The 27,916-nt window shown below is 45.8% G+C and overlaps 1 protein-coding gene across 2 annotated transcripts in view; it reads right to left on the reverse strand.

Annotated features, from left to right (window-relative positions):
- Igf2bp2 (insulin like growth factor 2 mRNA binding protein 2) overlaps positions 1–27,257 on the reverse strand; it is a 110,377-nt gene extending 83,120 nt beyond the window's left edge. For both annotated transcript variants that reach the window (XM_041678245.1, XM_041678244.1), the window contains exons 1-2: positions 27,004–27,257; positions 25,471–25,531 (exon numbers count right to left, since the gene is read on the reverse strand). In XM_041678245.1, coding sequence (XP_041534179.1) covers positions 25,471–25,531; positions 27,004–27,181 — 239 coding nt within the window. In that variant the 5' untranslated portion in view covers positions 27,182–27,257. The remainder of the gene's footprint in view (positions 1–25,470; positions 25,532–27,003) is intronic.
- Between the last annotated feature and the right edge of the window lie 659 nt (positions 27,258–27,916).

The raw sequence follows: 27,916 nt of genomic DNA on the forward strand, positions 1-27,916 counted from the left end.
TGTGTTTGAACCCACGCCTACAAGTAAACGCCAGGCTGGCCAGAGCGACATAAGATCCTGTTAGAGGGAAGGGGAAGGGGAGAAAGCCAATCACAGGTTTCTAGGTTAGGTAACTTTCCCTGAAGAGAAGCGAAATAAGAATTACTTTCTAGCTGAAGATTGGATAGAGGGAGGCTGCCCATTTCAGATTATCTACCGATTTCATATGAAGACTTTTCAAATAATTATAAAAATCATCATTTTGTCACTAGTATTTGAGGAAAGAAAGGGGGTTTTGGCATCAGAAGCGTGAGCTGATTCAGGATGCACCCAGGCAAGTGTAAAGCTCCTGCAATCCCTAGGACAGTGGACCCAGGTCTAAGCCACAGAGGACAAGGGATGGGTGTGAGTTATCACTGTGGTGCCTTCTCATAGGTGAGCAGAAAATATATAGCAAATAAAAGTAAATTAAGGGACCAAACAAAACCAACTTCTAAGATGATTACACAGGGAAGGTCGACTTTTCCCTCAATTCAACTAAACCCAGCAAGTATTTCTGGGCGTATGTCTGTGCCAAGACCTGCCAGCAGTAGCATAACAACCAAACAACCTGCCTAAGCTATGCCTCTCGGAGGACTTCCATCACCTGGGTGCCCACTGTCTTTAGGCCCTACCCACTCATCAAAACAGCTATAAAAAAGTGGGAGTGGTGGAAGGCAGACCATGAAATATTTCAGAAAAATGTGACTTTTAAATGTACTGAAGTATACTAACTAGCATTAAGTGTTAGCATGGTCCTGCATCTGTACTTCCTCCAGTGAGAACACTGGTCCATCAGAGATGAGATAGAATGAAGAGTAGACAGTACAACAGCCCAGACACGGCAGGGGTAGCTGGAATCTTGCCCAGCAGAAGGAGCCTGCATCTCTATTTCTGATCACCGTTAAACCCGGGTGCCTGTTTCATACTGAACCCCATCCTCACGAGAGATATAATGACTATCCACTTGAAGACATGATCACAGTAAAGTCACTTACAAATTGTAACAAATCCTGCTAAAAGCAGATTGCTTTCTTATGGGGGGGGGGTTCAGATATCACCAAATGATGATCCCACCAAATACAGTAACTCTGCAGAATAAAAATCTATCTTGAAGGCTGGGCTTTGCCTTTCTCCGTAATGGCCAAGAGTCAAAAATAGAAAGAGTAAAGAAAAAGAACGTGAAATTGTCAATATATTTATTTAGCACAGATATTATCAAAGTTAGGCCTTCTGACTTGAAGGGTGGGGTATGATGGAATGTTTGCCTCGGATACATGAGGCCCTGGCCTTGACCCCAAGCATAGAGTATTCAGAGATAGAACCTGTAAGCTCTCTTACCTTCCTCCTCCTCATCCACTGACCACATTCTATGTTAGCCTCAGAAAATAAGGGGAGGGGGGCGAGAGTGGGGGCACACAAAAGCGACACGCCCTCTACCAGTCATTTCAAGTGCCATTCTTTGCTCCTTGATTCGTTCAAATCTTACTGCAGGCCTGGCCGAAGAGGGAGCGTAAGAGAAACGCTGAGACCTATCAGATGATAGAGTAGGGGTTAAAAATAGAAAGGAGCCACTACTCATTAGAAATACACAGGTGCAAACACCGTCAGCATTCCTAAAAGACACCATAAATAGGCCTACGAGACACAGTGACATCAGACCCCATAGCTCCAGATCACGTGAACTGCCCCTCCCCCATAAGCAGCCGCAGTCCTCCTACCTCTCCACAGGGCAGTGCTGACACTTGGGTCCTGAGGCGCACAACGCTGGCTCAATCACCGCAGAACTATTCAGACCTCGGCGTTATAGGAAGCTACAAAGTCTTCCTGGTGATTGTCTTAGTGCTTTCCTGTATGGGAGGCCAACTCTGTTCTAAATCAGCCAGCTGTATAATAGCGTGCCTTCCTATACCGTTTTACAGTCAGACAAATCGAGGATGTATCTAAAGGGATTCCCCCCCCCTCTTTTGTTACTGGTGGCCTTAAGAGACTGGTGACCTCCCTAAACTCCAGTCTGCTCTTGTGAGGAATAAGGGCTATTGAGGGACAGCCACAGGGCTATCGAGAGATCGGCAACAGTTCTGGCAAGTGGCCCTCATTTTCCATCCTAGGCCAGCTATACCTCATCTTTCCCATCCCATCCATGTGCTGACCACACACAGCAGTGGGTGAGTGTTCAGGTGCGCTCTGGTCTGTCAATCTACCTGTGGAGGCTTCACAAAGGCAGAGGTCACAAGCCCCGGTGATAGCTGCTGTACAGGGTTAACAAGACTTGTCACCGATGAAGCCATCTCCCCAGCTCTGCATGCCCTGCAGAGTGGATTCCTTCCAGCACCACAGAAGCCTTGTAAGTGAAAGCACTGGCCCCTGGCTTCTCCTCTTCACCCTGGATCTTAGTAGCTGAGGGAAGATGGGAACGGAGAGTAACACGCTCACTGTGACGTGCTGTTAAGAATGGGCCTTCAAATACGTTTCTGTAGCGGTGACCGAGTTGGCACAGCTTGTGAATGTGGGCAAACGGTGAGTGGAAAATAGGCCAGAAGACCTGGTCCAACCTGGCTGCGAGCCTTGCTGCTCTCGTGACCAGCAGTCTGAGTCCCTGCTGCATCTGATGCCAACGTTAGCACCGACCTGCCTCATTAGAAGGGTTGTGTGGTTACTGTCCCTCACTGTACCAACTAGGACACTGTCAAATATTTTAAGTAGCTGGAATATTGGTGAAACAAGCATGGGAATCTCGACCTGCCCTCTCGCCTCTGCAGCAGATAGACGCCTCAACAGAAGAGAGTTCCAAGGGAGCAGGGGAAACAGTGGCAAAGCGTTGCTTTTCTCTCTGACCCTTTCCTCAAGAGAGAGTAACACCTCCAGCCTTGGGTGGTCAGGATGGGTCCTGAGGGTGGGGGCCCGGCCCTTGGAGTATGCTGTGGTATCTTGCCTACAACCCAGACTGCACTTGATGATGGTAGCATGCTGTCCAGCAACAGATCAAACTATCGTAAGCGAGCGTTTTTTGGCAGGGGTGCCCTGTTGATACAGAGCCCGGCGCACACTGACAAGTCTTAGAGCAAGTGCTACAAACTGCCTGCCTTACTTCAGGGGTCCCAAGTAAGCTGTGACTCGGAGTACACAGGCAGGGTGCTCTAGACATTCTAAGGCAATTATCAAATAAATTCCCACTGGAGAAAAAAACATGATTGCTTAAATTGATCTCTGTGATGTTCTAGCTCAGGAGTTCTGCCTCTAGAACCAGGTGTGAAGAACATACCACATTCTTTTGGTTTTCTAAGATGCCCCAGTATTTGGCACAGGCTGTAATTCCCCGTCCTCAGCCCGCTGCATGATGGACTTAGAGGCAGGAGTCAGCCACTTTGCTCTGCTAAAGACAGTGCTTCTCTCTTTTTTTCTTTGCATTGTTATGTATTTACTCCGTATGTGTGTAGTTGCATGCACCACAGTTCAGGTACAAGGAGAGAAGACAACTTGTAAGAGACTTGGTCCTTGCCTTCTACCATGCGGGTTCAGAGGATGGAACTCAGGTTATCGGCATAACTGCAAATGGCTTCACTTGCTGGACCAGATCCTTGGCTCAGAGGAAAGAATTTAGCCTAAGCCCTAATTCTGAGTCTGTGAGCAGCCAGTTCCCTGAACAACCCACCTGGCATTGGTTTTCTCTCACACCAAGTACAACAAGCACACATACTTGCTGGGCTCTCATCTTCTATTCTGCTGGTCTGTGACGGGCTCTCTGACCTCACATACAAACACACATGCATGCACGCATACACACACACTACATGTAATTTTTAAATACTTAAAAAATAAGATAACTGAAAAAAGACACCTAAGCATTGACCTCTGGCCTCCACGCACACAGATACACATACATGTAAACGCACCACACACACACGCTTTCCAGGAACTCCCTTGCTCTTACCACTTCCAGCAACTGCAGTCACTGATGGGTCCCCATTCCGAGGCTTACCCCAGGAAGTGAACTGTGAGGAAGACTCCCGAGACAGTCTGAACAGCTCAGGTTCTCCAAGCCTTTTCTGCCCAAATTCGTAAAAGCACAAGTATTTATTAAACACTAGATTCTGTTCCTAGGATGATACATATTTTTCCCTGGGCTTGGCGCAAAATTTGCAATTTTAAACTACCATGGACGTCCACAATTATTGTATCATTTATTTCGTCACGTTATTGGTCCACTCTGTGATTTATTTGATGCTAAGGCCCTGATAAGGAAATTAACACCCATGTTTGATGTTGCTGCTATGAGAAAACACCGCTGCTCTGAAACACAGGTGTAACATACGCACACATGCGCCATGTGTGCACTCGGCATCCGTATCCCATGGCACACATATGAAGTCAGGAGACAGCCTCAGGGGTCAGCGGTGGCCTTCCCCCGAGACATGGGTCTCTGGTGTTCTCCTACTGTGTATGCCACACTAGAAGCCTGTGCACCTCCACGGAGTCTCCTATCTCACCTCCCGTCTCCCCACACGGGCACTGGGCTTTCTGTGTGGATTCTGGAGCTTTAATCTCAGGTCCTCACGCTTGCAAGGCTGCTATGGGGCCGGGAAGATGGATCAGCAGAAAAATATTTGCTGCCTAAGCATGAGGAACTGAGTTCCAGTCCTCCACACCCACACACAAGCTGGGCATGGCAGCATATGCCTGTAACCTCACATCTGCAGGGCTTGCTGGCCATCCATTCTATCAAGCTGGATCACTGAGCACAGGTTTTCTGAGAGATCCTGTCTCAAGAAAAAAACAAAAAACAAACAAACAAACAACAACAACAACAACAAAAAACCAGGAGGAAAGCTGTAGAGAAAGATACCCACGGTTGGCATGCTTGACTCCTGCCTCTGAGTGCTCACACACAGGGGAGCACACAAGCATGCACTCACGCACACACGTGTATGTGTTAGTGTTTCGTCTACATAGATGCCTGGTGCCCATGGCATCCAGAAGAGGGTGCCAGATCCCTTACAACAGGAGTTACAGAGGGTCATGAGTGTCCATGTGGGTCCTGGGAATCAAACCGGGGTCCTCCGTAGGAACAGCAAGAGTTCTTAATCAGGAGCTATCACCCCAGCCCCTCCACCAACTATTTCTATGGGGTACTTTTCCCCTCAGGGATGTTTATAGTGCAGTATTGTGAAAAGCAGACCCACCTGCTCAATAAAACCCAGCTAAGTAAATTGTAACTAAGTTTGTCCTTATTCCACTTTCAGGAGGAAGACACTGCAGTGTGTTCTGAAGTGCCGTGCACCTCTGTGCACACTGGCTGCACACTACCAACATGTGAGATACCTACACAAGCTGTGCCACTTCCTGTTCCCCAGACCATGAAGTCACTCCCCAGGTACCTACGGGGTCCATCCGGGTGCACCTGTACACCACCTGGGCAGTCATTCGTGTATCTGTTTACATTTCCCACCCATCTTAGACTTTTAGCATATTCCCCCATTGGTGCAGATGCGATTAGCCCACAGGCCGCAAACAGAAGTATTTTCTCGGCCTCCTCTAGCTTAAAAATGTTTTGTTATCCTAAATTGCCTTTTTTTGTTTTTGTTTTTTGTTTTTAGAGACAGGGTTTCTCCTAAATTGCGTTCTTAAAACACGAGACCACTCTTTGGAAAGGAGTGTGGACATTTCAGATAGGTTGCCAGTAGTGCTGGACAAAGAAGAGGATTTCTCCTGGCGTGGCGATGCAAGCCTACAGTCCCAGTAATGAAGAAGTGGAGGCTTGAGGTCAAGGCTAGCCTGGGCTACAAGAGACTATAACAAAAAGGTTTTCTGCTTGCCTGTCAATCTAAAAAGGTAACTTAGTTACACAGAATGTGTTCTTCCCTAAGAATGGTACCAAAATTAAACACACTAAACTAGATACAATTTATTTCAATCTGCTTGGGAAGCAGTTCCCAACTGCTGGCCAGCACCCAGGCACTGATGAACACATACCACGAGTATATCACTCCTTCCTGCTGTGGGTGTAAACAGACACAACTGCTGTGCACAGGGGACAGTCAGTAACTGAAACCTGGAGGCTGCTCAGGCCAGAAGAGACTTGATTCAGGACAAGGCCTTTGAGATGGGTGTTCAAGGACACTGCCAATTTCCCAACGTCCGCAACAACTTTTACAGCGCCCAAGCAAGTTTACTGCCTCCCCACGAGCTCCACCTGGACCTTGTCCCCAGCCATTTCAGAAGCGATCAGGAACTACACGCTCATTTGAATTCTAGGCTGACGGGCTCTGCAGTTTATCTCCCTTTGGACTTTCCAGTTATTAACCCAATGATTCCCACTTAGAAATCCCTTGCTTAATGCTTGGGAGTAAATGACAAAGAGGATGTTGTGTGGAGACAGGTGCTGCATCCCAGGGGGACCCGCAGGTAGAGCGAAGATCAGGTTTTGACTATCTTTGTTCTAAGCAGCGTCCCATCCCAGCCTTACTTACCAGAGGCTTAGAAATGTCCTGGAAGGAGAGATCTCTTCCCCAGCGCTGTCCCCACATCTAAGCGCAAGCAACCCTATCAATTGCAGTGAAGTGCTCTCAGACGCACAGAAGCAGGAGGGGACCAGATGGGAAGAACAAGTGGCCGTTACTTCAACACAGGTGCAACGTCTCCAATGAGGTACAGAGGTCCCCTTATTCCAACCAGCAGACTAAGGCATCATCCATGATATTCAGGTCTCTAAAAGAAATACCCTGGCAGAGAAAAGGCCTAAAAGGAAAATGTTTCTCAGGAGAAGAGCACCTACAAATACCTCTATGGTGGTTTGGAGGAGAATGACCCCACAGGCACAGACATTTCAATTCTTGGTCTCCAACTGGTAGGACTGATTGGGAAGGATTGGGAGATGTGGGCTTGTTGGAGGAGATGTATTCTGAGGTTTCCAAAGAGTCGTGTTTGTGGTTTGAGATGTGAGCTCTCGCCTGTTCCTGCCATCATGCCTTTGCTCCATCACTGTGGACTCCAACTCTGAAACCACAGTCCAGTTAAATGCTTTCTTTCACTATGTTGTCTTTGGCCAGCAACAGGAAAGTAATTAATGCAACCTCTTCATTAGAGCTGAAATAAATGTGGATTTAGCTGGCATAAGGCTTCCTTGGGGAGTGGATGTTGTGGTGGTTCCTGACCCCCAGCCTCTCTTGCCTACCAACAATCGAGATCATCGTCCTGTCTCCCAAGAATGCAATCTGTTAGACTTCAGTCTCACACTGAGCCAGACTGGTGGCTCACACCCGACATTCCAGCACACAGGAGGCTGAGGCAGGAAGAATGCCACAAGTTCGAGGCTAGCCTGGGCTACAGAGCAAGTTCTAGGCCAATGCGGGCTACACAGAGACACTGTCTCGAATTCAAACAGAAAAACTAAAGTAAATTTAGTAAGCAATACAGAATGGGTGTCATATGGCCCCCAACGGAAACTAAAGTACAACTGCTCGACAGATTAGTCCTGTGGAATATTTTCCAAATACAAGTACTGAAAGAGAAATGTTTTCACTATTATAAGCTGTGAGCAATTTCATCATCTTCCACCGGTCAGATCCTACTACATCCCATGGCTGGAGTTACAGCATATTTCCACCACCAGAAAGCTTCTGCATCCTAAAGCTCAGCAGAGGCCATCCCAGACATCACTAACTGCCTGAGCCTGGGGCCATCAAAAACCTAAAACAAATCAAAACTAAAAGTCATTGAATAATAAAGCACTGTACTTGGTACTCATAATAGAACCAAGCCAGAAGAAGTTACTTGGTCTTCCCATCACAAGGAGAGGAGTGGACGATTACTCAATGATGAAACCAATATCATAATCACAAAGAGGACGCTTTAAACTGCACAAGGGAATAAGCTAGACGTATTTCTGGAGCATTTGTACAACGCTCATGCTGGAAATAAGTCATAGTTTTACCCAAAGAGAAAATGTGGAAGGAGTTTAACCCAGCAATGTCTTACAAACACTTGGGTGGCAGTATGTAAGGGAACTCAGTATTTAACTGCGCCTGAACAGGCGTGATCACTGCACCTTCCCGCTTCAGCTAGTTTCGGCCAGTTTCAACCAGCAACGCAAACCATATGTCAAGAAGCGAACAGTATCCATCCAACTTGGAGAAATTTAAATTGCTCAAATTGCTTATGTTTTCAGAGTGGAGGCTCAGATGTCTGTGCTGATGAAGGACACATGAGAAATGTGATCTACTTCCTGTGGCTCCTAGGTGCTGGGTAGAAGACAAAGAACTGGAGGCCAAGCATCAGCTGGGGATAACACAAAGGCATTTCTCAAAGTCCACACATAAACGGTACTTCACAGAGGGGATGCCTTGTACAAGTCTAAACACAGTGATGGATACTTGTAATCCCAGGGATAAGAAAGCAAGGTAACTGTTTCCTGAGACTTTGTGACCACCAGCCCAGCCCACTTGGAGTGGCATCCCCAGAGAGACTGTCTCATGAGTTTGACATGGGAGGGACCATCCCATCCCTGACTGGTGGTCCTGAGTTCTCTGAGAAAGCAGACTGAACAAGCCATGGGAAGCAAGCAAGTAAGCAGCACTCCTCCATGGCCTCTGCATCAGCTCCTGTCTCTATTTGACTTCCTGTCCTGACTTCCTTCGATGCTGAACTATGATATTGAAGAGATAAATCCTTCTTCCCAAATTGGTTTTGGTCACGGTGTTTCCTCACAGCAATTGAAACCATATCTAAGACAATAAATATAAATAATTTTCATTTTAAAAAGAAAGTAACCAAAATAACTTTCCAGGCCACATAACTCATGTTCTCAGAACCTTTTTTTTGAGTTACGTGTGTTACAGGAAGAAGCATATTGCAGACAGCCAGTGGTGAGCTGAAACAGAAGTCTGAAATCATGACCATTACTCTACACTATAATTGACCGAGTCAGGTAACTCGGGACATCCTACATGCAAATGAGAGGCTGGCATGAGTCTGGTAAAATATAGAACGGATTTCCTGGTATCCACATGGATAGACTTGTACTGGAGATATGGCTCAGTGGCCACATTTGCCTAGCGTGCTGCAATCCCGGCTTACACTAGCAAGCATGATTATGCTTGACACAAAAGACAACTCTAAATACAATCAATTTCTTCAAAAACATCAAGATGTGTTCACAGTGTATTTACGGTGTGGTAAAGGTAAGGGCCAGATTCTGAGGACCCCATGGCTTTAGTTTTTAGCTGGGGAGAAAACTTCACGTCTGATACCAAAGTGACCACTACGTTCTGCGTGAGAAAGGCGTTCATATTTGGATAGTAAACGGCACATTTCTTAGAAAACCAATGATTTTAAAGAGTAAGTCTATTTTCCTCTCGTAGGCCATGGCTAACCACAGTATGGCGTAATTCTGGAGAAATCAGACCTCACCCAGTTACAAAAATAGCAAAAAGAACTCTTCACTGCTGGCAGAGAAGTAACAAATATCCTTCCTGATAGTAGAAAAGTGTTTTTGTACTTTCAATTAGGCATTTAAAACACCAGCTCTTCCAGGTGAGATGGAGAGAAGGGGACCTAAAGGAAATCATCCTTCAGGGGAGGTTAAAACAACAACAACGAGAATCTCACAGGGGTTGAGAACTAAAGATGTGTCCTCGCCTGAGGCACTAAAAACTTGGGTCTCATTCTGTCACCTCTGAAATGGAGACAGCAGATGTCTTCCTACAGGTGATGGAGAAGTCAACAGGACTGGGTTCGGGCAACCGGTAAGACCGTGGCTCGTGAGGAGTCCAGTTTCACTCTGAAAGGTGCTAACTGTAAGTGTGACTGTAGCCATTCTCACCCTTCGGTGTCAGTCACAAAGGAAACACGCATTTGCTTGTTGGCTCTTCCTGATGAACGCCACCACTGCTCCCAAAGTGGCCACCCTGACACTCACCATCCTGAGAGTGTGAACCACACCCAGTGTCTCCTGTCTAATAAAGGGAGGGTGTGCAAACACCCTGACACTCACCATCCTGAGAGTGTGAACCAGACCCAATGTTTCCTGTCTAATAAAGGGAAGGTGTGCAAACACCCCGACACTCACCATCCTGAGAGTGTGAACCAGACCCAATGTCTCCTGTCTAATAAAGGGAAGGTGTGCAAACACCCCGACACTCACCATCCTGAGAGTGTGAACCAGACCTAGTGTCTCCTGTCTAATAAAGGGAAGGTGTGCAAACACCCCGACACTCACCATCCTGAGAGTGTGAACCAGACCCAATGTTTCCTGTCTAATAAAGGGAAGGTGTGCAAACACCCCGACACTCACCATCCTGAGAGTGTCAACCAGACCTAGTGTCTCCTGTCTAATAAAGGGAGGGTGTGCAAACACCCTGACACTCACCACCACGCGAGTGTCAACCAGACCCAGTGTCTCCTGTCTAATAAAGGGAGGGTGTGCAAACACCCTGACACTCACCACCACGAGAGTGTCAACCAGACCTAGCATCTCCGGTCTAATAAAGGGAGGGTCATACAAGGCAGCTGGTGACCCTGCTGTGTTACTGACTTTGGGGAAGCCTCCTGTCACCATCCAAACAGAGTAAAAGGCAGGTTGTGCTGATAGGGGCCTCCACAGATTGAGCCACAGCTGAGCCTTCAGGTGACAGCCACTCCAGCTGGCACCAGACTGTAGTTTCTTGGAAATCCTAGCCATATGGCTGCCACGTTCCTGACCTTTACAAAAGGAGTAAGACAGACAGCAAATTTTGCAGTTTGAAAGCACTGATGTGGGGTTAATTTGTCCATAGCAACAGATGATCAGTACAGACCCAACAGCATCTTGCTTCACAAGCCTAACCTTTAAGAGTTGCTGGCTGTCACATCTTCCCACCCCCCAAATGCTACACTGCCCTTGTCTGGATGGTTACAGAACTCTCGAAGCCTCTGTGCTAGGTTGAGCAAACCTCATCGAAAAAAACATCTGGAATCTGAAGTTTCCAAAATGGGACACTTTTGCAAGTTCCACAGCATAAAGGTTTATTCCATTTATAAAGCCATTAGAAATAGGAAATTCGTGTCTTATCTACTAGTCCACTGCCGTGAAGAGACACTACGACCAACCAGCTTAGAGGAAGCGTGTAACTGGAGGGCTCGGCCAAGGGGGCAGGAATTAGACTGCAGAAAGAGGAGCGTTATTGTTTGTGTTCAAGTGGTTTTCCCCTGTAGCTCAAATTTTTACTGTAACTTGTGTTTTAGACAGAAACACCAACAGGAGGAATTGAGTTTTCAGATAATCATGCGAGACTTTATAAATCTAACAGCTGAGCCAGGTGGGACACAGCATACATACCTCTAGCCCAGCACTCACCAGGCAAAGAGCGCTAAACTAGCCAAAACTCCGCAGCGAGACTCTGCCTCAAATATTACAAAGCAAAAGCTGAATTACCCTTAATTTCTGTTTTGTTCTCAGGACAATTTCTCTGTGTTTCCCTGGCTGTCCTGGAACTCACTCTGTAAACCACAGTGGCTTCAAACTCACAGAGATCTGCCTGCTTCTGCTTCCTGAGTGCTAGACTCAAAGGTATGAGCCACCACCCACAGGCTACCTTAATTTTTTTTTTAAAGAGTGATTTCTGAAGCCTGTTGCGACCCCCATCAATCTGAATCATCTTCTTCATGTTTGCTATGCACAGTGCAGCCACCTCACGCTCCAAACAAGCTGTCCTGAGGCTGCCAATTCCACCTACACCAAAGAGTCAGTCAAAAAACTGAAAAGGATATTAACAAAAGGCATAGAATAGTTTAACTCTTTTCCCTTCACAATGAAAATGAAGAAGAGAAAGGGGGAGAAATAAAAATGTAAGCTAGTGAAATAAAATTGAAGCTATTGTGGCTTCAATTTTAGTAAATTTATTTAAAAAAAAAAAACTCTTCAAGGCACAGCTATTTCTGACAATTCTAATGTAGCCAGTGAGAGTCCAAAAGGCTAGGAGACAGCTCAATCAGCAAAGGTTTGGCCTGGCAGGCATGGAAATCTGAGTTGGAACCCCAGAATCCATGGTTATGGGGTTCATATCTGTGACCCCAGCACTGGGGAAGCAGACTGGCTGACCTACCCCTACCTGGTAAGTTCCAGACCAATAGCAAGACTCTCAAATAATGAGGTGAACAGTGCCCAAGAAGACCCCAGGTTGCACTCTGGTCTCCACAAACAGCAACACATGACCACGTGTGTGTGTGTGTGTGTGTGTGTGTGTGTGTGTGTGTGTGTCTGAGGCAGGTGAGTCTCCGTAATTTCAAGGCCAGTCTGGTTGGTCTACACAGTAATTCAAAACAAGTTTTAAGTTCAGAAGACCAGCCCAAACCAGGAGTGGTGATATTAATGCATTAAATCCGATCATGCAAGAGGTGCATCTCCATGAGTTCAAAGGCATCCTGGTTTACACAGGTTAGCCAGAGTAACACAGCAAGACCCTGTCTTTAAAAAATAAAAAGACATGTGGCCAAAGGCCAGTCCTCCCTCCTCTCCCCACCACTCTGCCCTGCAAAATAGAGCTGGCCATTCTGTGGATCCTGAACTTCCAAAGAAACGTCTGAGCTATGCTGACTGGTGTGGTGGAGAACGTGGTTTCGGGGAGAACGTGTAAATAGGAATGGCCCATAAACCCATGTGTTTGAATGCTTGATCTACAGGGAGTCACACTATTAGGAGGTGTAACCTTGGAGTAGGTGTGGCCTTGTTGCAGGAAGTGTGTCACCTTGGGGGCAGGCTTTAAGGTCTCATATGCTCAAGCTGTGCCCAGTGTGGGGGACAGTTCACTTCCTGTTACCTGCAGATCCAGATGTAGAACTCTTAGCTACCTCTCCAGCACCATGTCTGCCTGCTTGCTGCCTTGCTTCACAACATGACAATAAAGGACTAAACTTCTGAAACTATAAACCAAACAAATGTTTTCCTTTATAAGAACTTCCATGATCATGGTGTCTCTTCACAGAAACAGAAACTCTAAGGGGCTGGAGAGATGGCTCAGCAGTTAAGAACACTGGCTGCTCTTCCAGAGGTCCTGAGTTCAATTCCCAGCAACCACGTGGTGGCTCACAACCATCTGCAATGAAATCTGGTGCCCTCTTCTGGCCTGCAGGCACACATGCAGTATATGTATACATAATAAAAAGAAAAAAAAGAAACCCTAATTCACTACTGTAGAGTGACCAGTTTCTTCATGCTTGTAAATTACACTACAAGATACATTTTTAAAGTGTAATTCCAATGTCAGCCATGGCACATGCCTTTAATTTCAGCACTGGAGAGGCAGAAGCAGGTGGATCTCTGTAAGTTCGAGAACAGCTTGGTTTACATAGAGTATTACAGGGCAGTCATGGCTGTTACACAGAAAAGCCCTGTCTCAAAAAAAAAAAACAAAAAAAACAAAAAACAAAAAGTGTAATTCCAGCTTTCAGAGTTGCATGTGTTTTGACACAAACAAGCCGGCCTCTGACTCACTACACAGAAGACTCGCTTCTGATGGTTCCCCTCTGCAACATTAGGATAACGGGGAATCCATCACACCGGGCTTATGCAATGCTGGAGACTGAACCAGGGCTTCCTGGTGCTACATCCCGGACCTCAGAGTGGTTTTTATTTTTGTTTTCTGAAAATGTCTCTTAAGTCAACAGTTTCTAGTTTGGCATTAATGAGTATTTATTGCACCTAGATCCAAAGAACAAAATCCAGACAACCTTCAACTTCCTCGACGGAGAACACACAAAGTACAATGCTAACCAGAACACTTTGAAACATATTTAAAGGCACCACTTTTCATCAATATATTTCTCCACTGGCATATTGTACTTCCAAAATAATCTGCCTTTTCCAGGAGTAACGAGGCACACCTGTCTTCCTAGCACTTGGGAAAGCGGGGGTAAGATGATTTCAAATCCCAGGCCAGGCAGGGTTCCACAGCAAGACCCTGTCTTAAAATATTTTTAAAAAATCAAACCACTGGCTTTACAGTCAGCACAGAACAGACTCACTCAAGTTCGTAACTCCAGAAGCGTAAATGAGGGCTTGTGAGATTGTGCAGTGGCTACGGTGGCCACTTTCTGTTGCTATGATAGGACACCACGACCAAATGCAAGTGACAGAGAAGAAAGGGTTTACCTTGGTCTACAGTTCCAGAGGGATGAGAGTCTGCCATGGTGGGGACACAGGGAAGCAAGAGGCAAGCACTGCAGTGGGGGAAAGATGGGAGAGCTCACATCCCCAACCACAGCACAAAGCGGAGAAAGCAAACTAGAAGTAGGAAAGCCTTTTCAATCCCAAAGACAGGCTCGAGTTTAAAGGTTTTTGTTTGTTTGTTTTTGTTGTTTTTATCCTGCAGCAAGGCTGAAGCACCTATACCTCTCCAAACAATGCTGCCAACTGAGGATCAAGTGTTGAAATGCCTAAGACTATGGAGGACATTCCTTATTCAAACCATACTGCAAAGGTGCTTGCACCCAGCCTGACAAGCTCAGTCAGATCCCCAGAACCCAGGTAGGAGAAAACACAACCCTGTAGATTGCTCTCTGACCTCCACTGCATGCCCAAATATACACACACTCACAAATGTAAAATAAAATTGTAAAGTATTTGCCAGACATGTAAGACTCTGTTTACTAGGGTGTGATTTAGAGCACTTGTTATAGGTGCAAATGGGAACTATGTTCCTCCAATTAAATGGAAATAGAGTGCTGTATTTTTTATCAGATGAACCTGTATTATGTAACACACACACACATAAACAAGATAATGTTATGTAGTCAGTATAAATACATCCTGTATTTACAGAGATATTAGGTGGCTTCACAAAACAAGTATTCGGGACACCTGCAGCTTGCAGGCCAGCCAGTATAGCTTCAGATTTAATGAAACACCCTGTCGCAAAAGAGAAAAAAAAAAAACCTTAAAGCCACAAATCAATTTTGGCATATAAACATTGTTTTGAAAGCATTACTGAAACAGATACATATTATCAAACCATTATGGAAAAAAAAATCAATGAACAAAAGAAATAACTTTTCCCAGGCAAAACTCTGAAGATGCCGAAAGAAAGGCATGAGAAACAACCACCTGTCTCCCGCCTCCACAACCCTGAAGACAAAGCCCTTTTAACAATCTCAAGTCTTATTTCAAATAACTCAGCAGTCAGCACCTCTGACATCTTGTACAGTTCATGATGAATAAACAAGATGTGTGAAAATTTTAAGAGTAACAGCAGCTAAAATTTAAAAATCTTTTCCATTAGACTCTTAATTCTCTAAAAGGAGGAACAGGTCCTATATTTCTAAAGTTCTTGATTTCCTTCTTCTCAGGTGTCCCAGCAAACAGTGTCAGAGGCCTGGCTGGAGGCATCGCTGTCAGGCAAAGAGGAAGGGAGGGAAAGGCTGGCTGGATTAGAAGTCAGATGATTTAACAGGGCCGCAGACCTCTTTTCTAGCCTTCGGTAATTAACAAGGAAATGAAAGCCATGTTTTCCCTTTGCAAAGGATGAATGCAACTGCACTTCGGGAAAAACCTTCAGCATGGAGAAACTCTTTCCCAATCACTCAACCACTTACAAAAAAATCTGCAGTGTGTGGCCCCACACCCCTTGAAGCCTGTGTGTCGGCTGCACCAATCCAAGGAAGTGTGTGCCACAGAGACCATACATTCCAACACACTGAGCAAGCACACACGTGCCTCCTGAGCTGCCCCAAACCTCAGCGATGAGGGGCACTGGGGCTAGAGCACACAACGGGCCTGCAACCTAGCGTCCCTAGCACCCCACAAAGTGCAAGGGAAGGCAGCGGGAAAGGAAGGGGTCAGTGCAGGGCCTTAAAGAAACCTTTTGTGAGCAGGCCAATCACACTGGAGGAAGAAAGGTGGCAGAGCTGCTTAGCCCTGGAGGCTCTGGAAGCATCGACCGCCCTCACCCTGGAGTTCCAGAACACACACAGCGGCACCACAGGCTGCAGCGACCCGGTTGCCTCTTGTTTTCTGAGGCAACTGCTCTTCTGCCTTCCTCCTTCCCTCCTTAATAAATTAAAGGACTAAACTCTTTTTCTGGGTGAATCTTTCATCATCTACACAGGACAAATAGAGACATCAAAGCACGGTCCTTCAAAACTCTATGTATACAATGATGAAGAAAAACATCGATTTTTCCAAGGCAGGTCTGTTCTCACCAGAGATGAGGGAGCACTAAAGGAAAGGGTCCCCAGCTGGACAAAAGCCCACAGCTGCATTTGCAGGCCTCTCAGTCAGCAGCTGACAGGCGACGTGCACTGGGAGAGGCCAGCATTTAAGATCTATCTACTGATACCTTGAGCTGGCTTCATTCTGGTTCTTAACTGAGAAAGGGATTATCCTTTACAATTTGACACATTTCATATTATCTTATGGCTAAAAAATGCACCATCCTCTACAGGAGACAAAGCCCTTACATCTCATTTCATTGGTGATATGACTGTAACTTAAGTCTCATGTCACTAAAGAAAACAACAGCCACAAATACACGAGATACTTTAAGTACCAGTTTAAAGGAAGCCACAGATCTTCGTCCCTGTGCCTCCACATCTGAAAGGCTTAAAGTTTCCTTTCTTTCCTTTTTTAATGTTTTTTTAAAGACATCTTTGTGTAGACCTGGATATCCTGGAACTCAATTTGTAGACCAGGCTAGCCTTGAACTCACAGAGATCTGCCTGCCTCTGCCTCTGAAGAACAGGGACTAAAGATGTGCTCCACCACCACCTGGCTCAAGATTTCCTAATGTTAATAAGATGACCGGCTTTAAAAATAGGATTTAAGGGGCTGGAGAGATGGCTCAGCGGTTAAGAGCATTGTCTGCTCTTCCAAAGGTCCTGAGTTCAATTCCCAGCAACCACATGGTGGCTCACAACCATCTGTAAAGAGGTCTGGTGCCCTCTTCTGGCCTTCAGGCATACACACAGACAGAATATTGTATAATAATAAATAAATATTTTAAAAAAAATAGGATTTAAAAATGGGGCTGGAGAGATGGCTCAGTGGTTAAGAGCACTGATTGCTCTTCCAGAGGTCCTGAGTTCAATTCCCAGCAACCACATGATGGCTCACAACCACCTGTAATAAGATCTGGTGCCAACTTCTGGCCTGCAGGGACACATGCAGGCAGAACATTGTATATATAATAAATAAATAAATGAATCTTTAAAAATTATAATAAGTAAAAATAAAAACAGGATTCTGTAATTCCCCTTCCCAACTTATAAACATTTAAAAGAATATAGCTGAATGAACTACTAAGGTAAGAAGTATTAGACACTTCTGCACCTCAAGTACATGGATCATGGACATGCGTGTGTGTGTCCTTACTTAACTTTACGATCATTTTGGGGTTTTTTTTTTTGAGCACTTACTCCCTTTTACATAATTAGAAATTTCTCTACTCTAGGACTACTTTAAAAAATCCCTTCAAATCATGACCAACACTTTCAATTTCTTTCTATCTTTTGTGTGTGTGGTTGCTGAGACAGGACCTTACGGAGCCCACAGTGACCTTGTGCCCCTGATTCCACCTCCCGAGTGAACGGAAGCACAAGCCACCACACTCACAAAACTGGTTTTCAGCTGCACTCAACTATGAATACAGCAGACTTCAGCCCCCTCTGTCCTCGGCATACCCACTGTGGACAGGGGTAACATACAGAGCTAATCTCTATTTGCTGACTAGATGCTGTTAGTCTAGTCGAGCTACACACAGCTGCAAAGATATTACAGCCCTTGAATGAAGCAGTTCGGTCCAGTGAAAGGATCTGTTTAGAGTCTGAAGGTTCACACCCAGTCTTCAACAGGGTTAGGCTCAGGGTGGGGTGGTGGTGGGGATGCAGAAGGCCTGGGAGGCCTGGGAGGCCGAGCCCAGGGCCTAGCGTATATAGCAGCTACCACTCTGTAATTATTAGTTACTCTCTTCCTCTCCCCCATCTTCTGAGTCACAATTCCATAGAAAATGCCACATCCCACCCTGGACTGTACAGCTTGAAGAAGTGCACGAAGAGTTAGAATAACCCTTCACCTACTTTCTTTCTCGATAATTCCACCCTCCATCCCACCACCACTACCACCCTGAGAGTCCACAGAAATGAAACAAGATGATGAGTTCAGGAAAACATTACAACGTGGAGACGAAGGGCAACTTGTACACGTTTAGCTACTGAGGATGCCATCGAGAACTCGGCTCCATTGGTGGCACCTCCACTCATACTCACAGCAGGCGGGGGAGACCTTATTCTGTGCAGAGAATGAAGCAGAGGAGAAAAGACTAGCTCCAGGGTGAATCCATGAAAGACTGGCAGCTCCCACTAACTCAAAGAAAGCACTGGCACTGCCTCCTGCAAGCAGCTGAGCCACGAGGAGCCCACCAGGTGAATTACTGAATTTTACCAAATGGCACAGTCTTGACCAGAGCTAAAAGTCAGTGCCTAATTTGTGTGGCTCAAATGTTAAGAGAAATGTCCTATTTTTGTTTTCTGGTATATTGGGACAGGGTCTCTCTATGTGGCCCTGGCTGCCCCGAAATTTGCTATGCAGACAAGCTGGCTTCTAACCCACAAAGTTCCTCCTGCCTTTGCCCGGGATTAAGGGCCTGTGCGACGGTGCCCAGTGAGGACCGTCCTCCTTAGCACTATCCTACTTCTTAATACAGAAAATGCGACCACTAGAAAAATGCAACAGTATAAACAAGAGCCAAAACAAGCCAGCAGAAATACCGTCTGAAAGCAGGGATTAACGCTGCTTTTAAAACGACATGCCTGCCCACGCCTTTAATCCTAGCACTCGAGAGGCAGAGGCAGGCAGATCTGTATGTGTTTGAGGTCAGTCTGGTCTACAGAGTGAGTTCCAAGACAGTCATGGCTACACAGAGAAACCCTGTCTCTGAAAACAATAAACAAACAAACAAAGTTTCTGATAAGCCAGTGTAACAAAGAGCGGCTCATCCAGACATGCTAAGAATAAGGTGGTTACAAAAGGGCACTTCTCTATTTCTAGAGTTCCCAAATGGCATCTGGGCTTCCCAAAACTTTCGGTGGATTAATTTAAAAGGAAATGTTACGGGAGGCACTCTGTAAGAATCAGTGACGGGAGCCCTTGCCTGGGTTCTTCCCTACCACTGAATGTCTTCCTCTGCCGCAGACAAATTTCTCTACTTCTCTAAGACTAAGTTTCCTCACGTGAGAAAAGGATGGTCCATTTTTCCTCTTCTCCAAATCTTACTTAGGAAAGGTTGATTTTCTGTCAAAGAGGCCATACAGCATTTTTATTGTATGAACTGAAGATGCAGCCTCGCGCAATACAGCTCATGCGATGCTCTTAAATACTGTGCCCATAACAGTACCAGCTCATAAAACTCCAGTGATTCTAAAGCCCAAGCCTCTCCCCAAGGCAAATTCACACTTACACATTAAATAAATACACGACGAGAAAAACTGCAAACATCCCTCTTGTTGCAATGGTTCCATACAAGCTTTTCTGTTTACTAGGTAAACAAACGCTCAAGATGTAGGAAGAGATGATAATACTTAAAGTGTGTATCCAAGCCTTTGACTTCACTTGCTGAACTTATTAAAATGCCTACTTGACAGACTAGGAAAATGGTGATTAAGAGTTCAAATTTCAGGAAATAAAAGTGTAAGGACATAAACAATGAGACAATCCAAAAAATAAGCAAAAAAGAAAAAAATGCACCTCGAGAATGCAGAATTATTACTGAGGGTGGGAATCACCGCTTCAGAGGAGATATCCTGAAATGACGGACGTAAGGATGGCCCCTCTAATGCAGAAGCATCCTTTCCCGCTCCTATAGTCCACGTCAACATGCCATCCAACTCTGAACCAAATTAAAGACACATTCTTGTATTTTATTTTTCTCCTCTTTGGCAGTGAAAGCAACAGAACCTAAGGTTTTCTGCAATAGAAAATAATTTCTTTCCCTTATTTTATGAAGTAACCAGACTAAAATCCATAATCAAAACAGGAAAAGTAAAAACCTTAAAAATAATTCTGAGCACTCTGCAATTTGCTGCCCAAAATAGAACCCATACCATCCATACCACCAAATGAAAATTATAAGTTTGTAAGCATCAAGCCAAATTATAAAGTGAAAGATTTAAAATGTTTCAATGGCAATAAGTGAGGGAGGGGCTGTCTTTCTTTACTGGTAGGTATTTGCTGTTTGTCCCCTAGCATCTCTTCATTGACATTGTTTGAACGTTCCCCCAAACTAATTTGTTCTTCCCCTTGAGTACAAAATGATAAAACCTGACTAATCAATTGTTCAGGCATGCCGTCTTAAATAGAACTCTCCTGTCCTCAAATTAAGGAGTCGGTCATATTTTGGGATATTATGCCTTTGACAAGATGTTTCAAAGCACACATTTTTAAAAATTAGTTTAGCCAAAGCCCACCAATCTCATTTAAAAAAAAAGGAGAATAAAAAGAAAAGGAAGAAAAATGGAAAATGCACTCATGGTGTTTAAATAGAATCTTTCAAATTACATTTTGAAACTCATGGCTTCTGAGCAGCTCCCAATTCTACGCTGTTTCTAAGAGAACTGGTTCAGGACCGGTTGTGCAAAAACAACAAAACACCCTTCTAGGACAGCATTTCTAAGTGGAAGCGCGCACGCACCAACACACACTTCCCAAGCTGGGCACTGCGATATATGCCTAGGATCCCAGCAATTTGGGAGGCTGAGGCAAAGAGCTTCACGAGCTAGGAACAGCTGGGACTAAATCAGGAGACCCTGTGTATAAAAAAGAAAAGTTGGTGTGTGTTGGGGGGGGGGGGGGCGGGGGTGACAGACTGTGAAAGCCACCACAGGAGTGAACTGGAGAGAAATGAAGGAGGGGAGTTTTTGCATTGGCCAGTCTTCTCAGGAACGGGCTCACTGAAAATGCCACTGCAGGTGTCTGCCTTGCCGGCCAGGAGTGAAGGCACCTGTAAGTGCTAGGCATCTCACAGGGGCTGAGCATTACACGTGACTTCCTTGGGGGGGGGGGGGTTTCAATCATCTGGTGATTTTCATTAGCTTTGTCTGGACTGAAACTCAGAGTAATGGCTGCTCAATTAAGGACCTCCCCTTTCTCTTACTACTTGATCTATGAAAAGCTACCGCTCCCCCACAAGACGCACACACCCCAGTGAATCAGAGGGATGATACATACATTTATACATGACCCATTGCTCATCAACTTTTGACGGTTTCATTAGCAGACCTGGAATAGTGGCCCAGTTGTAGACAGCAGATATTTAGAAAATATCAAACATTTATAAATAGTTCTAGGAGAAATCTATTTTTACTACTTTTCTGTCTTGTTATAAATATACCCTAATCTCTATCCTTTTACGCACAATTCAGCATCATTAACATTCTTCTTGAACCCACTAAGGAACTTGAAAAGCAACCTGCGCACACACACACATAAAAATATTGTTTAAAGGGTGAAATGATTTTCACATGTAGTTAGTTTTGAATCTTCTAATCTTTTTTAAGTGTATTTTAAAATATAAAATCATTTCTTAAAGAAAATATACTTCAGACCATTACATATTCTTCAAATATTATTAATTTTCCCTCATCCATCAAATGACCACCCCAGCTTAACATGATGAAACACACAACTTCTAAAGGGTCATCTTAGTCTCTGTATTTGCAAATAAACCTTGTTACTATTGAAAAGTACAATGTAGCAGATGGACTAAATAATCAATTCTCTTTTAGAACTAAGGTTTAAGAATTTAAATACCTCTATAAATTGCTGCCTTCAATTTAAAATTGATACTACTGGAAAACCAATCTAATTCAATAGTAGTATTGAATTAGAAAATAAAGGAAAATGATATTCTTTATTTGTAGACCTCATTAGTTTTTAATGTTTAAATAATATATGAAAAGTTAAATACTAGCCTCTTAAAAACATCTTAAGGCTACATTATTATCTAAATATCAAGAATTTTTTTTTTTACCATTTCTATTCCAACCCTAATATCTATTTCTTAGAGATCAGGAAAATGTATGTTCTCTACAATATAAAAAAATTCACCTTTTTGAAAATGTGTAACTGCAACTTCAAAGCTAAATCAAAGTGACTTTACAGTTTGATAACATATATGGCACTGTATTAATCTTTCCACATATGTAATTAAGTCCAGCCATCATTTCTAATTCAACAAACTCTTGAATTAGGAGGCTCCTATAAGATATAAAACTAATAAAGTCTTTCTGTTTCTAGAAAATTAAAAATTAATGCAGAAAAAGCCTTTGTTACAGGGAGGACGTGAAGTTGGGTGGATTTTTTTGGGGGGGTTGGTATTTAATTCAGCTATACACAATGTACTACATACAAGCAAAATACAATTGGGATACTGTTTTCTTTAGCATTCCTATAGGAGACCAAATTCATTTGCATTGGAGAACACAATTACTGATTTCTGACTCATGAAAGACAGATTCATAGCTTCCCTACAGCACCTCGGAGCATTTGACTGTCCCAGTGAAAATGGCATCAATCAGCTACTTCCTAGACGTGGGTAGATACTGCATTTTTTTTTCTAAAGTTGTGTTTCGCACAGAATCATTCAACTTTAGGTACAAAAGCACAGTCAAGTAAGCGTGTCTTGGATCAAAACCGTTTATCCAATGTGTACATGTGTGTATATGGGAATTTTTAAGTGCACTTTCAGCAACACCCAAAATAAAAATTCTACCAAGGAAGTTTCTGGAACTTTTCACAGCACTTTTAAAGTTATCAGTTTTTTTTCCCCTCTCTAACCCACAGGTACTATACAAATATAGAAGACAATCCAAAGATTTTTATTCAGCAGATTGAAACCAAGTAGAATGCAAGAGAAACAGATGATAGCTGTGGCTTACTGACCAACAATCTGCACTTAAGATGGACGAAACATAAGTAACAAGAAGAAAAAAAAAATTCTACTTCAGAGTGGCTGAAAAAAGAAACAGTAGTGTCTAGTCTGTCTACAGTGTAGCCATGTGTATTAAATGATGCTATGTGATTTAACAAAAGACCCAATGGTAAGCAAATAGCATGCCAATAACTCCACAAATGAAGATTAAAACATTTTACAAACTATCATCAGCTTTAGAAAAACACCACCTATCTTCCTATTGGGAACGTAGGTATTAAAACAGCTTCCTGAGAATTCAAAGAGCCAAGCACGATATTTAAAAAATTAGCACTCACTCACTGAATCATTTCTCAAGGAGGTAAAGAGAGAGGACGGCTTGTTTTCCCTGTGCTCCACAGAACACAAAAACCACATATAGAACTGACCAAATGTTCACAAATTTACTTCCAACTTGTCAATTTGCATGGGAAAGGGAACAAAAGAACAATAAAACAATCACTGTATAACATGAAAGCTTTGGTCTTAAATGTCACAGTATTCTGGTTTTTTTTTAAAGCCACCAGCGTGGTTGTGCCCAGAATTATGGAGACCTCGTCCCAGAGAGCTGAGCCTAGCTAACCAATTCCAACCAGTTTAGCTTTCTCTCCCTTAAGTTGCAGTGCAAGTAGAGAACGTCTGTATTTGAAATAAAGGGGGAGGAAAAAGACTAAAACCATCAGTCAAAAAATAGTGCCCCTCTCCCCAGCAGCCGCTACCCATGCCTTTGGTTTCTTAACAGTCTTCAGGTGTAGTCAACCACGCGGCAGGCTGAGGTTATTTTATATCACCAACATGTTCAAAGAAATCCACTTATTCCTAGGACTATATAAGCCCTAGACTGTTAAACAATTTATACTAAAACTTGTGACATGACTATTTTTGAGCTATGGCAGAATAAAATTACCTAAGTGACACTACAGCCAAAATACAAACAACCTCTGCATTTTGAAAGAAAAAGCCAAAATAGTCTTTTTGTTGCTAAGTTCTGGGTGATCTTAACAACTTTAAGTAAGCTAGCATTTCACTTACTTTGAAAACTGAAGGATATACACTGCATGGTGGAATAAGGGGACATCAAATAGCCCCAACTACAAATCTATTGACTTGTGCTAATTATGACCTCCAAAAGGACTCACAAGAGCTAGACAGCCAAGAATGAAATATTTAGAGATACATCGTGCATTAAACATTCTCAGTGGTTCTTTTTAACAGTATTCATCAAAACTTCAACTGTTGAGGGACGAAGGGTTTAAACCTACAGTAAATACTTAGCATCCCAGAAGACATTCCCCTACCCATCCCCCAAAATGGTAATAATAATAATACTGAAGGAAACCACATAAACTCAGAACAATTTACAGAAAGCCTGCTACACATTTTCAACATAAGAATCCACTCAGTAATACAACCCAAACTGCAAATCATTAGTTCTTAACTTTTTCTAAAACAAAAGTATTAAAACCGTTTTCTAATGTGGTGCAGTCATGTACAAACAGAGATTCCATGACATTAAAACGTATGTGGAAATAAGCTCACGATATTTTTAAAAACCCTCCAGCACAGCCAAGTATTTCTAAAATCAATTTGTTTTAAAATGTTCTCAAAATCTTGCGTCTTAACCTCTGACTAAGAAGGTGGAAAATCAGACTTAGCGTCCCAAGTTCACATACTTAATGACGAATGCAAAGAAACTTCCTTAATGGCTGTAAAGTAAGTCAGGACACGTGGGAGGAGGTAAACACCCCCCCCTCCCAATTTAAAGTCCACAGTGAGCTTTACACAAAGATTTTCTCCTTCATTCTTCCCTAGCAAATCACTGGGGAAACCCAGCCCCTACAGAACGCGTTACTCCTAGGTTAACAATAGCTAACTATCGGCTTCACCGCGACATTGTTTATTCTCCAGCGTTTCTCTAATGCAACAATAACAGCAAAGTGCTCAGGAGCACAGCCCCTCTGCCTCAGTTACTGAAGTCTGGCTTCTCCCTGCATCCCATACAAACAACCTACTGCTTTAGAATACCACACAAAATACTGACCCCTTAGTTACTGAATTATTGTATTATTCGTCACTAAACTATGCAAAAAAAAAAGTAATTAGTCGCATGGTCAAGTTAAGCAATTCAACTGACACAGTAAATATTTACTCTTAACATCTCCCAGGAAGTTTGCTATTGTGCTGGGGGTAGGGATGGCAGTCGGGAGTTCTCGGGGAAAGGCAATTTATGATAAACAGCTTAATCACAGCCAACTGAATCCACCTAGTGTTCTCCATCTCGACCCCTAATTAGGCACCAAACAGTTTGCAAGCGCAGAAAGCACCTTATATAATGAAAGTAAAATAATAATAAAAGAATAATAACTTTCTAAGCTATGTATCTCTACTAACAAACAAACAGAAGACTTTTTTTTAAAAAACATACATTTTTTAAAGTTGACGATTTTTTTTTTAGTTATACGTATGGAAAAACCAATCGCGGAGGGGGGGTTAGAAAAAAAGAAACTAGGCAAAATATATTTACCTTAGCTTTTTAGAGACTGAGTAATCAACTTCCATGATTTTCCCATGCAATTCCACTTTACCTTTAAAACAGAAATTTAAAGTACTCAGAACCTCCCCAAATCAAACCCGCAGGGGTCTAGGCACACTACTCCCGCGCTCCGGCTCCGCCTTCTGGAGCCTTTAAGGGGTCCTCCACCCGGCCGCAGCTGGGCGAACTTAGCGCCAACTGTGATGAAAAGTGGGCGCCACGGGTGGCGGACGAGGTGGGAAGGGCACAAGCCTGGTTCCGACCCCAGGTATAGCTGTGGGTGGCATAACCGGAAAAACACATTTAATAAAGAGCGGCGCCAATTTGAAAAGATGAGCTCATTTGAAACTCAAGCTGCAGGGCTGGCGCGCCCCGGCTTCTCCGGCCCCCAGTTCCATATTCCGCCACCCGAGGACCCCGAGATCCGGGGCGCTCGCCCCCACCCCCACCCCACCGCCCTCCCTGCCAGCGGGGCTCGGGGGACACGCGCAGGAGACCCCAGCTCTGCGGCCGCCTACTTTGGGGTGACCCCCAGGTCTCGCCAGCCCACCCCACCGCACAGGTCTCCAAGGAAGGGGTTCCCTGGGGAGTCGGGGGTCGCAGGCCTGGGGAGCGTGGCCCGTCGCGTGCGTGTGCGGGATGCGAGCTGGGAACGCGCGCGCAGGCGAGTGTCGCGCTCCGACTCCCGTCTGGGCTCCAGCGCGCTCGCGGGCCCCCCGGTCGCCTCTTTCCCGGTTCTCAGCCCGGGCCCCCACCGAGTTGAGACAGGGTACCTCGTAAAAAGGTGCTTCTGGCCGAGCAGGAGGCGGGGAGACGGGAGGCGGAAAGCCCCCAGCCCCGAGTTCTTCTCAATAAAATCGGACAAAAAATTCAGGGAAAAATAGGAGCGCTTCCGAGACCAGCGAGAGGGAAGTGAGCTTCGGGAAAAGACCGAGGGAGGTGTGCGGTCCGGCAAGGGGGAACCCCGGGACCTCAAAGGGCTCAGTAGGTAAAGTCGAGGAACTGCCGAAAGTGGGGGGCCAGGACACGGGGGGGGGTCTCGAAAAGGAGAGTGCAGCTCGGGAGACTGCAGAGGGCGAGAGGTCTTTGGCACGAGGCATGGGAAGAAGGAAGGTTTGGCCAGAAGGGAAGATGCTGGACTTGGGGGGCCCCTGGCAAAGAGGGCACTAGAAGGGTCAGAAAAAAGGAAAACAGGGGGCTCTGCAAAGGTGGGGGCGGGGGAAGCTCCGCGAAGCAGCTGGGCACGCCAGGGGCGCTTCTAGGAAGCCAGCAAGCCCTGGGACCCCCGGAGGAACACAGGGTCGCCCCGAGTCTGAGGCCCGAAGGTCTAGGGTAGCCCCCGCTGTGGGGGCAGGGCAGCCGGCCGTCCCGGAGCCCGCCCGCCACCAGAGTCGTGCGGGGCTGGTGCGTGGAAGTGTGCGTGCGGGCGCGGGAGTCGCGGCGGGTGCGGCCCGTGGGGCTCGGCCTCCCCGCTGCCACCGTCCCGAGCCGGCGAGGCGAGGCGTGGGTCGCGCGAGTGCTCACCCGAGAGGGTCTCGATGGCGCGGATGGCCCAGTTCTGGTCGGGGTAGTCCACGAAGGCGTAGCCGGACTTGAGAAGGACCTGTCCCGCCAGGGGCAGCTTCCTGTCCCCGAAGAGCTGCCGGAGGTCGTCGGCGGTGACGGCGGGGCTCAGGTTCCCGATGTACAGCTTGTTCATCATCCGTGTCTTCCCGAGAGCCCGCGGCTCCCCCGGCCCGGCACCCGGCGCTCCCGCCGCCTCTGCTGCCCTCCTCTCTCCTCCTGAGCCCGCCCCCGCCCCCACCCTCGCCCTCAGCCTGGCTCCCCCCACCGCGGCCGGCCCGGCCCGCCCGGGGGCAGAGGCGGAGGCGGGGACTCGGCGCGGCTGCCTCCTCGGGGCAGAGTCCCGGGCGGGCTCGCGGACAAAGCTCTCGGTCTGCCTCCCGGTACCGGGGCGGCGACGGGCGACGCACCCCGCGCGCTGGAGAGTTGGACCGGCGTGTGCACCGCCAAGAGTGCGCGCCCAGCCCGTCCCGCGCCGCGCGCTCCGAGGGCTCGGCGCTCCCCAGGCTGCGCGCCGGACGGGCGGAAGCGGCGGCGACCCGAGCGAGGACCCGACCGGGAGCGGCTTTGCGTGGCGGAGCGCGGGCAGTAGGAGGAGAGGGGGCGTGGGCGGGGTGTGTGCAAGGTGGACCGGCGCGGGCGTGCGGCCGGTGAAGTGCACAGCGAGGTGAGAGGCGCACGTCACGGCTGACAACTTTTCCCCCGCGCGTCCAGAGCCATGCGCGGATCCGGATACTCGCTGCGAGCCGGGCTCCTGGAGAAGGGGGCGCACGTGGTCAAAGGACGGTAGACCACACCGGCTTCTCCCCAGATAAAACAGACCGTGTATCCTAGGAAAGTTGCCGTGGCTCTGGGCCCCGGTTTTCCCATCCAA

This window comes from Microtus oregoni, unplaced genomic scaffold (genome assembly GCF_018167655.1).
Source record: "Microtus oregoni isolate MIOR12 unplaced genomic scaffold, Mior012 000029F_ref0000214, whole genome shotgun sequence".
Taxonomy (NCBI): domain Eukaryota; kingdom Metazoa; phylum Chordata; class Mammalia; order Rodentia; family Cricetidae; genus Microtus; species Microtus oregoni.